This window comes from Penicillium robsamsonii, assembly GCF_028829455.1.
Source record: "Penicillium robsamsonii strain IBT 29466 chromosome Unknown utg000005l_segment0_segment0, whole genome shotgun sequence".
NCBI classification, from domain to species: Eukaryota; Fungi; Ascomycota; class Eurotiomycetes; order Eurotiales; family Aspergillaceae; genus Penicillium; species Penicillium robsamsonii.
This window is the reverse complement of record NW_026643223.1, coordinates 3,922,639-3,935,975: the sequence shown is the minus strand read 5'-3', so window position 1 is coordinate 3,935,975 and position 13,337 is coordinate 3,922,639. Positions and strand designations below refer to the sequence as shown.

At 51.9% G+C, this 13,337-nt stretch overlaps 3 protein-coding genes across 3 annotated transcripts; 1 reads left to right on the top strand and 2 right to left on the bottom strand.

Moving 5' to 3' along the window:
- Window positions 1–422: 422 nt before the first annotated feature.
- Window positions 423–2,167, bottom strand: N7447_009513 (cytochrome P450; the record flags this gene model as incomplete). The annotated part of the gene is made up of 5 exons (XM_057233775.1): window positions 423–585; window positions 637–800; window positions 856–966; window positions 1,038–1,346; window positions 1,409–2,167. The coding sequence occupies 5 exons, from the start codon at window positions 2,165–2,167 to the stop codon at window positions 423–425; spliced, it is 1,506 nt and encodes a 501-aa protein (XP_057083317.1).
- A 572-nt stretch (window positions 2,168–2,739) lies between these two features.
- On the bottom strand, window positions 2,740–3,633 carry N7447_009512 (uncharacterized protein; the record flags this gene model as incomplete). The annotated part of the gene is made up of 2 exons (XM_057233774.1): window positions 2,740–3,428; window positions 3,495–3,633. The coding sequence occupies 2 exons, from the start codon at window positions 3,631–3,633 to the stop codon at window positions 2,740–2,742; spliced, it is 828 nt and encodes a 275-aa protein (XP_057083316.1).
- Window positions 3,634–4,498: 865 nt separating this feature from the next.
- On the top strand, window positions 4,499–13,263 carry N7447_009511 (type I polyketide synthase; the record flags this gene model as incomplete). Its single annotated transcript, XM_057233773.1, has 16 exons — window positions 4,499–4,838; window positions 4,894–4,999; window positions 5,062–5,224; window positions 5,279–5,519; window positions 5,578–5,685; window positions 5,744–5,985; window positions 6,072–6,771; window positions 6,849–7,003; window positions 7,064–8,476; window positions 8,527–9,857; window positions 9,913–9,998; window positions 10,051–11,547; window positions 11,613–11,881; window positions 11,947–12,270; window positions 12,329–12,500; window positions 12,581–13,263. The coding sequence occupies 16 exons, from the start codon at window positions 4,499–4,501 to the stop codon at window positions 13,261–13,263; spliced, it is 7,830 nt and encodes a 2,609-aa protein (XP_057083315.1).
- Between the last annotated feature and the right edge of the window lie 74 nt (window positions 13,264–13,337).

Below are 13,337 nucleotides of genomic sequence, written 5' to 3'. Positions count from 1 at the left end.
GCCCCAGACCCAATACTAGGTTACCCAGTCCGACCCAGAACCCATTGCTGGGTCGGAGGTCTGGCCCCAAAACCCAACCCAGACTGCGGATGCAGAGCTAAGGACCTGTATGGGATGGCCACCCGGGCCATACTATAATATTAAAGTATTAAAGAGGAGCAGAAGTCACAGAATGGGGGCCGCCGAAAGAGTATAGTGGGGTTGGCGCAGCAGTAATTTACTATTACTGGTACATGCCTGGTATTAGCACCATAACTATCTATCCACCATCAGTCACTGAACAATATTATAGATTACGTAAAAAACACGATTTGATTTTCTGATTTAGAAACTTTAGGTAAAAGTTAGGGAAGGGGACCATGTCCGGTCCATGGCGCTGGTCCAGTTCCATCAAGTCTCGCCACATCTGCTTCAATTGCCCACTATTTTCGCCGTGTGATTCGTAGCGGTGTCGCGTTTTCTGGATGGTAGCCTGAGAAGTAGTCGTCGAATACCAGATCACTGACCTGCGTATCGACAATCTCCAGGTCTCCGAATGCGCGGAAAAAGGCCGCTGCGGTAACATACAACTCACAATATGCCAGTCTGGAACAGCACGTCAATTTACAACTCCGTATAAAACGCAATTTTACTTACGGCATCCCAATGCACTGGCGACTGTCTTTGCCAAACGACACCAAGTAACGCTGGAGCCGGCTTGACTCGGCTGAGTCAAGCCAGCGTCCCGGATCGAATTTGTCGGGCTCGGGGAAGATCGATGGGCTGCGATGCATTGTCCAGCTGGACATGCCCACTGTGGACTGATAGACGTGTCAACATGATCTCGCGAAGGTCGCAGTGGCAATCTGGACTTACACCGGGGGGAATGAAGTAGCCATTGAACTCGGCGCCAGGTTCTGGAACAATGCGAGGCAGTCTTCCAATGACTCCGTAGGAGAGACGCAGGCTCTCTTTGGCAACGGCAGCCTGCGAAATCGTGTCAGGATCTTTCTGAGAATGGACAAGCTGCGACCATGGGTGCCACCGCAATTATCTACCAGGTATGGGAGCTTCTCCAAGGCAGACCAGCTCATGTCCGGCTTGTCCTCTGGGAACGCCTCTATAAGTTCCGAACGCAATCTTTGGTAAATATTCGCATCATTGATGACATAGAAAGCCATAATGGACAGTGCATTGCCAGTCGCGGCGGCGGCCGCCACGATGATGGTTAACGCAATATCTGTCATATCATCGACACTGGGCGGCTGATCTGACTCGAGGAGCTCGTGGAAGATGGACCTTCGGAGAGGCTTATCACGTCCGCCATCAACCTGAGCCTTGATGGCTTTAACATTACGTCGTGTTCCCTAAAGCATGTCAGCATGGGAAACAAAAGTTTTTATCAAGGAGCTCGAAGTGGATGGGAGACCTCAACCATGGCATTATATCTTTTCAGTGCCGGACTGAATGCTGACGAGAGCCAAGGCGGAAGCTGCAACGCCAAATTCTCAACTGTCTCGAACTGCATGAAGAACCAGAACGATTTCAGGACGCCTCGCACCATGGACGAAAACTCGTGCCCGTAGCCTTCTGCGCCCAAGAGCCCGTAGCAGCTGTGGAAGGAATAATCGCTGGCCACATCAATGCTGAGGGCACTGAAAATATCAGAGAGCTCCACGACACCACGGCCATTGTCGCCGCCGTTCAGGCCCTCTTGCAGTCTCGTGATAAGGATACGAGCCTTCTCTTGCACTACAGGCTCCAAGTTCAAGACACTCTTGCGAGAGAAGAATGTGTTCAACGGGGCACGACGGAGAGAATGAAGTCGGTTTTCCACCGTGGTGAAGAAGGCAGCAGGTGCACCGAAGACGCGATAATAGTCGGGCGCTTTCCAATACTTCGTCCCAACGTGGTATATCTTGTTGTAGTTTTCTGGGTCGTTCAAAGACACTTCATTTGGCGTAATGCGGACCACCGGGCCATATTTGGCGTGCAGACGGTCGATCTTCTGGTAGAAGCGGCTTTTGTTTCCGTAATAGCAGTAGAATGTCTGGTAGAGCTGTGTCACGGCCGCTATCTTCGGCCCAGGAATGTGGGCCAGAGGGTGCAAGGTAAGTCTGTACAGGGCTGTGACGGCCATCGAACTAGCCAGCAGCATGAAAAGCCCCAATACCAAAGGAGCGGTCATGGCGATTACCTCTAATTGTGACGTGGGGGAATTTGAATTGCAATAACTGTAAAGCAGCATGTAACAGCACGTAGCAGCAGAGTTGGCAACGTGGGAAAGAAAGCCTTCCTGGAAGGATATTGTTCCACAAGGACAGTGGTGCAATCCAATATAGTTTACCATAATATTAATCTAGCTATCAATGTCCTCCCAGAATATAGTTCAATGGCTTAATGCTTACTCTGGTGCTCCTCATTTCGGCCCGCGCTATTCCGCCCCCGCATGTAAGCCCTAACGGCAACCCTAGCTTGCGAGATTTTTCAATCGGTATTGAGCCATGGTATGTGGTGTGCACTGCCTGATGGCAGCGAGCCATCCGAATTAGTCCTGCGAACACAACCTACGGCTAGTGGCCAACAAGTCACGGATCAAACTCCGCAGGAAATGCGCCAATAATCAATCAACCTGACAGCTCTACCACTTATTACTATTTGGAAGATACCTAGGTCGGATCTACAACATTACAAGGTGAAGGGCTAGATGTACACAGGGCTGAGACCAGACTTCGTAATAATGAATGTCCATTTTCTACTCTAGTTTAGAAATAGCGTCCGGTCGACCGCCCACTGGATTGCCTCGGCAGTCTTGGCAAGAATGCGCATGTCTCTGGGTAACTGATGACCCCCTTCATGCGTCACGACCCGCGACACCTTGGGGTCGCATATCCCCGCCAGATTACGGCCGTGATCCGCGTAATTGTCCTTCTCACCAATCACATGGACTGTTGGGATGCCAATCGTTACATCGTGGATTGACGGATGGTAGCGGAGCAAGACGTCTATGCTCTGTGGGCCCGAACTGAGGAGATGCGCTCTCCTGGCCTGGAATTCCTGAATGACGCCAGCCGTTCGACAGTCTTCAAGCCAATTGACATTTTCATCCATCTTGGAATGTTCTGTATTAGGTGGGCGCTGATATTTTGCCTCTAGAGTGTCGACATGCCCGTCATACGCCAGTCTTAGCGTGCCGGCCTCCATGTCAAAAGGCATGGTGGCGGAGAGGAACACGGCGAGCCTGAAGACGTCCGCCTCTGGATTGATCTTGGCCTCGTGGGCAATCATTGTCGCAGCCACCGCGGCGCCTTGTGAGAATGCTATGACGCCGTCAAATGGGCCCTCCTCTCGAACTACGTCCATGATGAGATTGTATGCATTCCACACATCGCCGGGCACCGGTTCCCCGTGGTAGCAGAGATATGGCCCTGGAAATATTTGGTCAATGCCTATGTTCGGAATGCACCAATCAGCAACGTATCATTGAGTTCCTTTATCTTAGGCAAGGGCCCTACCGGTAGCTGGCTCTGCTTCCATTTCTCCGTCCAAGAAGTCGAATTCCCAATCAGTGGGCAGATGGGCTCTCAATGGCTCCAGCTGGGTCTCGAGTATTTGGGAATTTGTGCCATGTCCGTGGAGACAAAGGAAGCGCATTGTGAGAGTGGAATGGGGTTGCAAAAGACAAGATGCGACGCGAAGCTTTTGTGATGATCGTGTTGTTGATGGGGCGACGACCGCTTATAGATTATCGGGACACTCGTTCCAGGCTTATCGAAAATCCAAGTATATTGCGAGTATGGAATTCTGAATTCAGAATGAAATTGTGCTGCCGTGTTTGTCCCAGTAGGAGAATTCAACTGCGCAACTTAGTCTTTCATGCGCGGAGAATCGCGGAGAACCGCGGACCGAAGTCCCTCAATTGCGGGCGCGAAGGGCCTCGTCGCACGTTACCGACTCCTCGGTGCGCAATAAGCATTGAAGAGGTCCTCGGAGCAGCGGAGACCCATGTGGTAGTTACTATCATGTAGTAAACCCATGCAAGAGATGCATACGCTATCACATGGGCTACATGGGGCTATCAGCCTCGCCGCAGCTGCTCCGCGATAGCGGCCTTGAGGGAACATCGGGATACACCCACGACAACAACTTCAAAGAAACATTATTTGCGCAATAGCATTTTCTGATCAAGAAGTTGAGTCAAGTATAACGTATGAAAGGACACCATATGGGTTGCTGTATCTCGTCAATGGGATGGGCAGTTGACCAGGAAGTAATGGCACCGCACAGGGGCCGCATGCTCCAGTACTTTGTAGAATATCTCCAAGGCGTCCAGTTATGGGCTGTGTAAGCTGATCCGAGAAGGATTTTATCTAGTACGTACTCCGCGCCAGTACTTATAGGGTACTATCCCCAATGAAAGCCATGCCCTGTGCATGCTTGTCCTTGTCTTTCAAGCCCAACCCAATCTTCAAATACTGTACCCATATCATTTTAGACGGTGACCATTTATAAAGAACCCATGATGGGAGAATTCCAGGACGCCTCTATGCCAATTGCCATTGTTGGCATCGGAGGCAGGTTCCCCGGCGAAGCCACGAACCCCAACCGGCTGTGGGATATGGTCTCCAATGGTCGGAGTGCTTTGACTGAAGTCCCCAAGGATCGGTTTAACATTGATGCATTTTACCATCCTCACGCTGAGCGTCAAGGAACCATGAATGTCAGAGGGGGCCACTTTCTCAAGGACGACGTCGCCCTATTTGATGCTCCGTTTTTCTCCATCACAGCCAAGGAGGCACACGCCATGGATCCACAACAGAGGCTTGCTCTTGAGGTAGCATATGAGGCTCTCGAGAATGGTACGGATCCCTCGTCTGCAGGCTGCTCCCTAGGCAAAAACTGACTTTAATCCAGCCGGAATGCCTATGGAAGCTATTTCGGGGTCTTCCATGGCTTGTTACATGGCTTCCTTTACCAGAGACTATGCTACACTACGTGGGCATGACGCCGAAGATATTCCGTGAGATCCCCGTTATGTATGACCAGAATACATTACACTTGCTGACTCTGGTCTTCTTGCAGGATGTATGAAGGCACTGGAAATGGGTCGGCCATGATTTCCAACAGAATATCGTGGTTCTTTAACCTTAAAGGCCCCAGTCTGAGCTTAGACACTGCGTGTTCCTCATCTCTGGTGGCACTGCATCTTGCTTGTCAGAGTATCCGAACCGGCGAGACCAAATGTGTGAGTGCACCAAACTGCCCATTAATTAATTTAGTAGTGTGCTGACTGACACAGGCCATGGTGGGCGGCACCAATTTGATCCTGATGCCTGAGATGCAGACGGCTATGACGTCTCTTCATTTTTTGAGCCCGGACAGCAAGTCCCAATCATTTGATCACAAGGCCAATGGATATGCCAGAGGCGAGGGAGCCGCTGTTGTTGTTATCAAGCCGCTCGCTGATGCAATCAAGGATGGGAACACTATCCGGGCTGTCATTAGAGGCACGGGCGTGAATCAAGACGGAAAAACACCAGGTATATACACTGGGCATAGCCTTGCCGTCATCAACCTAATTGGCTAACTCTTGTGCAGGAATTACACTGCCCTCGGCCCAGGCACAAGAGGACCTCATCAGGTCCGTGTACGCAGCAGCCGGGCTATCCTTTGATCAAACAGGATATTTTGAGGCACACGGAACAGGTATGTAAACCAAGTCGGACCCAGCATACGCAAATTTCTCACCAAGCATCCTCACCAGGTACGCCGTCAGGCGATCCACTGGAGTGCGCGGCGATCGGGGCCACTATTGGCGCCAGCCGTCCAAAGGACAGCCCGCTCCTTGTCGGATCTATCAAAACCAACATAGGGCACATGGAGGGCGCTAGTGGACTGGCTGGCTTGATCAAGGCAGTCTTCGTCTTGGAACGAGGCCTTATCCCTCCCAACTTGTGGTTTGAAATGGCGAATCCTAGGATTCCGTTGGCTAAATGGGGTCTAGATGTTAGTACAGGTCTCTTTATTTCTCCTGAGAAATGCGTAATTATGACTGCTGGCTCTAATTACTGACATATGTATGCGACATTTAGGTCCCAACAAGGCTTCAGCCATGGCCAACAACAGGGCTGCGTCGAGCAAGCGTCAATTCGTTCGGATACGGTGGCACCAATGCGCACTGCGTGTTGGATGACGCCTACCACTATATGAAGCTCCGTTTGCTGGAAGGATTTCACGATACGACCGAGCTCCCCGGCATTATAGAGTGTGAAGGCAGCACGACTTCTGATGATCTCAGCGCTAGCGCTAGCACTGCCTCTTCAAGCGACAGAAAAGAGCCCTTAACCCCGGAATCGGAGCTTGAGGAATTGAAACTAGCAACTCCCTCTTTGTTGTCCCGTCCTAAGCTGCTGATGTGGACATCCCATGAGCAGGCTGGCATTAATCGGACTGCATCGCAGCTCGTGGAATATCTAACAAGCCAAGATAAAACAGACTCCAGCCTTCTCACCAACCTTTGCCATACTCTTTCCATAGCCCGCAGCCGGTTTCCTTGGAAAACATATATGGTAGCCTCAACGGTCGACGAACTTTCATCATCACTGACGAGTGCTTCCCACCCGAAGCCGCTGAGGTCATCTCAACCTCCGACGCTGTGCTTCGTCTTTACTGGCCAAGGTGCACAGTGGTTTGCCATGGGGCGCGAGCTAATGGCATATGAAACCTTTGAACAAGCCATCAAGGATGCAAGTAGCTTTATGAAAGAGCTTGGAAGCGAATGGGATCTCGTTGGTAAGTGTGTTTTCCAAGCACATAGAGCAGCCTGACGGCATACCCAAATCACTGACGTGTACTAATTGGTGTTTTAGCCGAGCTCAGCGCATCCAAGGAGCAATCTATCATGAACGAATCTGCAATCAGTCAGCCGGCGTGTACTGCGCTGCAAATTGCGCTTGTCGATCTTCTAGCAGAGTGGAGTATCACACCATCGGTAGTTGTTGGCCATTCAAGTGGAGAGATTGCGGTAAGACTCCGCAAACATAAGTGGTTACGTATATTTGGAACTAATCATGTTTTTGCACAGGCTGCATATGCCAAAGGCGCCATATCACGTCCTCAGGCGTGGACAATTGCCTACCATCGAGGTCGCCTCTCAAGCACTCTAACGCAGGAGGGCGCCATGCTTGCTGTTGGCCTGGGGGAGGAGGAAGCTCTACCCTTCATATCGCAGGTACCTCAGAGCAGCGGTGAAGTTGTTGTCGCCTGTGTCAACAGTCCCTCCAGCGTCACCTTGTCTGGAGACGTGGCCGCGATCTCCAACATTCAAGGCCTTTTGGACAATGAGAAAATCTTTAATAGAAGACTGGCCGTTAAGACAGCGTACCACTCTCCACACATGAAGGCATTAGAGAGCGATTACCTGCAGGCGCTGGCAGATATTCGCCCGGAAGGTTCATCCAGCCAACCACCCACTACGATGTTCTCTTCCGTCACTGGTGACATCGTTGACGCCGACATTCTTGCCAGCACCGATTATTGGAGATCGAATATGGTCAATCCTGTGAAGTTCAGCCAGGCTATGCAAAATGTGCTCGAATTCAATCTCAGCAAGCGGCGCACGGCCGGAAAGGCTCAATATGTCAACATTCTTGTGGAGGTTGGACCTCACGCAGCGCTGCAGGGCCCGTTGAAGCAGATATTGGATGCAAACCGAGACAAGCTGAAGCGAGATGTTGTTTATACATCCATATTACTGCGAAATACCGATGCTGTGCGCAGTTGTCTTGACGCAGTAGGAAAGCTAGCTCAGCGCAACTGTCATGTTGATCTTGCCAGGTTGAATGCAGAGACCTCAGCATCCGGCGAGAAGCCTCGACTCATCAACGACCTGCCACCATTCTCGTGGAATCATTCCACGCGATACTGGTATGAGTCGGCGCTCTCCGCAGCTTTTCGATATCGTAAGCTGCCTCGCTTCGACCTTGTGGGGGTACGCAGCGAGCACTCCTCCGATATCGAGCCTTGTTGGACAAATTACTTGCGAGTCTCGGAAGCCCCATGGATAGAGCATCACAAAGTCCAAGGCACCATTCTGTATCCTCTCTCCGGCATGATGGTCATGGCGATTGAAGCCGCCCGTCAGCTCGCGGATCAGACCAAGGAAATCGACGGGTTCCAGATTCGGGACGTCTCTGTTGGAAAGGCTATGGTACTCGCGTCCGATGCCCCGACCGAGACGAGAATTCAGTTTAGACCCCGACGGGCTGGAACTCGATTGCCAGATGCCTCCTGGAACGAGTTTACCATCTCATGCAGGAGTCGCCAAGGTGCTTGGACACAGCATTGTACCGGTCTTATTGCCGTCAAATACGTGTCGGAGCATAACCAGACCTTCCACGATGAAGATGTCTCTCTGTCGCTGCAGCATCGCGAGGAATACAAGAGGCTATACAACGCAGGTTTCAAGCCTGATGACCCACGTCAAGTCTACGCTTCTGTAAGTGCATCAGTATGTTCCAGATGCCTCTTAACTGACCCGTTCAACAGTTAGCCGAGCTTGGGCTTCAATGGGGACCGACCTTCACAGGGCTAGTTCACATCAGCTCGGGCGATTACGAGGCGCACTGCGAACTTGAGGTGCCTGAAACAAAAAGGTTCATGCCAGAGGGCTTTGAGTATCCGCACGTCATTCACCCTGCGACGTTGGATAACTTCATCCAGATGGTGATCCCGGCTTGCACACCCGCTGGAGTTCAGCTAGAGAAGGCCAAGATCCCGAGATTTATCGAGGGCCTCTACATTTCCAACAAGATTAGCTCAAAGCCCGGCACCAGGTACTATGGGTATTCGAAGTCCAAGCCTTACGGCTTCAACGAGTCTATCGGAACCATTGTTGCTTCTGACAAAACATGGGAGAAGCCACTGGTAATTATTGAGGGCTGCAGGATCATATCTCTGGAGAATATGACCGAAGGCCTCTCTTTGGACTCGACTTCTGGAAACTTGTCGCTGCGAAAGTTGGGCTCCCATCCTGAATGGAACCTTGACATTGAGCATCTTCCTGTTGAAGAGGCCCAAACGCTCCTGGCCCATCACGGAGCGATCATCCCCGACGTAGACGTCGAGATTATTCGCGACTTGGAACTTGCTTCGTTTATACTTTGCAAGCGAACAATCCGCGAATTTGCTGCATCGGCTGCTAAAAGTTTCTCTCCTCATCACCGCCTCTTTTACGAGTACATGATGCACAGGTATCAACTCGGCGAACAAGGCATGCTGGACTGTCAAAGAGCTGAAGCAGACGGTATTGACTGGCTGAACACGACTGAAGAATTCGATGATGCCGTTCTGAACCGGGTGTCCAAAGCATCTATCGATGGCCGACTTCTCTGCCACCAGGGCGCTCACTTTCCCGAGATCTTGCGTGGAGAGCTGGAGCCTCTTCAAGTGCTAATGCAGGACAACTTGCTGACACAGTACTATCGCAACGCGCTAGGTACTAACAAGTGGAACCCCATTATTGCTAAATACGTGCAGCTGAAGTCGCATAAGAGGCCCTTGAGGATCTTGGAGGTGGGTGCAGGCACAGGAGGCACCACCAGCGTGGTGTTGTCAGCACTCGGCCAGCGAGAAGAGGCAGGTTCCAGGCTGGAACGATACACGTTTACTGACATTAGTGGCGGATTCTTTGGAGCGGCTGCTACCGACTTCGAAGAGTGGGCACCATTCCTGGAGTACAAGATCGTGGATATTGAGAAGGATCCTGCACAGCAGGGCGTCTCGACCGGCAGTTATGACCTGGTCATTGCGAACAACGTTTTGCACGCCACAAGGTCTATCAGCACCACTTTGGGTCATTGCAGGGACATGTTGCGACCGTAAGTGACATCTCTATTTGTTCATGCTTCTGCCATTATTGACTAGGCCGTACAGTGGCGGTGTCTTGTTACTCGGCGAGCTTACCACAACGCTGGCCAGAGTGCCCATGATTTTCGGCACTCTCTCTGGATGGTGGAATGGTATGTGAACCGCGACTCTACCGGTATGTTTGAGTCTGCTAACAGGTTATAGGCGAGAATGACGGCCGCAGATGGGGTCCCAGACTTACTGAAGCGCAGTGGGATGCGCAACTTCGTGAGCACGGCTTCAGTGGACTAGATCTGTGTTTCCGCGACCACAGCACCAATGATTACTCGATTTCGCTCATGATGTCGACTGCGAATCGTCCACCAGTTCCAAAAATCCGCGATGACGTCGCAATAGTGGTTCCGTCCAACGTGAACGCTTCCGTGAACGCTGTCGCCTCGAAGCTGGCCGCCGCGCTGTCATCTCAGGTAGCAAGCATCAGAGTCATGACACTCTCTCAGGCCGCCACTGTTGACCTTGGCAATACGGCATCGGTCGCACTCCTCGAGGCAGATACTCCGTTCCTACAGACAGTGGATGCGACGGGCTTTGCAGAAATGAAACATATTTTGCTCGCCTCTAAGAAGACACTCTGGATCACACGAGGAGGTGCAATGGACAGCCCGCAACCCGGTGCCAATCTCATTGCCGGCCTTGGTCGGACAATCCGAGCCGAAATTCCTAGTTTCCAACTCACGACGCTTGACCTGGACCCTCTCGCCTCAATTGAGGCTGATGAGACTGTGGCATCCATCGAGCAGGTACTGCACTTTACAGCACAAGACGAGTCTGTGGACTGCCCGGACTGGGAATACGCCGTTCGCAAAGAGCGCATCCACTCACTTCGATTGACTCCAAACAAGATTTTGAATGCCATGTTCGAAGCCAGCAAAACCGACCAAACCCCAGAAATGCTTCCATTCCAGCAGCCTGACCGAGCTCTTGCTCTCGCCATAAAGACGCCAGGCATGCTGGACACGTTCCAGTTTGTCGACGACGAAGAGTACGTCAAGCCTCTTGCCAGCGGCGAGGTCGAAATGGAAGTCAAGGCTGTCGGCATGAACTTCCACGACGTCATGATCTCAATGGGCCAGATTGCTGATACGGACCTCGGCGTAGAGTGTAGCGGCATAGTCACTCGCGTTGGCGACGCTGTCAGCAAGTACAAGCCCGGTGACCGTGTCATTACCTTCCGCCTGGGCTGCTTCAGGACATTCTTGCGCAACCCCGAAGAGATGTTTGAACTCGTGCCGGATTCACTATCTTTCGAAGAGGCTGCGTCCATCCCCTGTGTCTACTCCACTGTTTACTATTCGCTGTTTTACGTCGCTCGGCTGAGCAGAGACGAGACGGTGCTTATACATGCCGCGGCGGGTGGCCTCGGTCAGGCTGCGATTATTCTGGCGCAGCACATTGGCGCGGAGATATTTGTCACTGTTTCTTCCGATACCAAGAAGAATTTCCTGATGGAGACGTACGGTATCGCGGAAGATCACATTTTCAACAGCAGAGACTACAGCTTTGCTGTGGGCATTAAGCGCATGACCAAGCAGAAGGGAGTCGATGTTGTTCTCAACTCATTGGCGGGAGAAGCGCTACGTCAGACGTGGCTTTGCGTTGCGCCCTTCGGACGCTTTATCGAGCTAGGCAAGAGAGACATTGGTAAGATCGCGATGTTCACTTCTTTTGTCGCATTTAATTGACGTGGCTAACCTCTTTTGGCACAGTCGGAAACACTGGTATAGATATGAGCCAGTTCATGCACAATATTACATTTGCTGGCGTGAACATGCTCTCGGTCTACCGAGACAACATTCCTCTCTTTAGTCGCATTATGAGCGACGTGATGGAGGCTCTGGATCGGGGAATAATTCGTCCAGTGCAAGCTCTGCGGGTCATGGATTATAGTCGTATTGAGGAAGCGTTCCGAGTCATGCAATCTGGAAAGCATATCGGCAAGATGGTGCTCACGGCTGGCCCTGACAACCTCGTGCCGGTGCGTGAATTTGCCCCAGGCCTCCCCCGCTTTAACAGACAATATGATGCTAACTATAATCCCAGATTGTGCCGCCCAAGGCTAAGGCCTACTCATTCTCACGACCTGCGACTTACCTGATCCCCGGTGGCCTGGGAGGCCTTGGCCGCTCTATCGCCTCCTGGATGTTAGATCAAGGCGCAAAACATCTTGTCTTCACAAGCCGATCGGGAGCGACGAAACAGGAGGCCAAAAAGCTTCTTAATGAGCTTCAAGGGCGGGGTGTAAACACACTCGCATTTTCTTGTGACATAAGCGATGCGAACCAGCTTCAAGATGTTCTTGCTGCCGTAGAGGCCAACCAGTTCCCTCCTATCAAGGGAGTCATTAACTGCGCAATGCAGCTTCAGGTGCGTCCAGGTACCCATCAGAGTCTTTATTGCGAGTTTATTTGACCAATCTATACAGGACGTGCTGTTTGAGAATATGACGGCCGAAGACTTCAACGCTGCCATCCGGCCAAAGGTTCTCACCACGAAGAACCTGCATGAACTGTGCCCCAAGGACATGGACTTTTTTGTCTGCCTTTCATCCACGGGAGGCATTGTTGGCTCCCGGGGACAGGGTAACTACAACGCTGGTAGGTCCTCCCTCAAGGTGACGGCCAAGCCGGATCTGCACTTTTGCAAAAGAGTACAGAAGACTAACTACTGCCTACAGGAAACACATACCAGGATGCAATGGCCCACTACCGCCGGGCTCAGGGATATCCTGCGACGAGTATCAACCTTGGAGTTGTGTTGGGAGTCGGTATCACGGCCGAGCGTGGTGAAATTCTGTCGTATCTCAAGACAGGCGCGATGATTGGAATCCACGAGCAAGAAGTCCTGGCGGTGATTCAAGCCGCCATCTCAGGGCAAATGCCAGCTCAGGCTGTCGTCGGACTCGCTACCGGAGGCCACTTGGAGAAGAACGGACACGATGATCCATTCTGGTTCAGCGAGGCGCGCTTCGGCCCACTCCGCGTCTTCGACACCCAAGAATTGCAAGCACAGTCTGGAGGCAGCGGCGGTGACTCTGCTGCCGACCTTGAGGCTGCTCTCCGAGAGTCTGCCACGCTGGCCGAGGCGGCTGACGCTGTTTGTGTGGCCCTCGTACGCAAATTGGCCAAGGCTATGATGATGGAGCTGGAGGACTTGGATCCCAGCCGACCAGCAAACTCGTACGGCGTCGACAGTCTTGTTGCCGTTGAAATCCGGGCCTGGGTCTTCAAGGAGGTCAAGAGTGACGTCTCCGTCTTTGACATCTTGAGCAATAAGCCGCTGGCTTCGCTCGCAGGCACGATTGCAGCAAAGTCAACTCTGCTGTCCCCATCAATCAAGGACACTGAGGGCTACATGTAGCATCCAGGTCATTTGTGGAGCATCTGAGCAATGAGTGCAGTACAAGGAATGAGCTGTTTGGCTAGTCATTTATG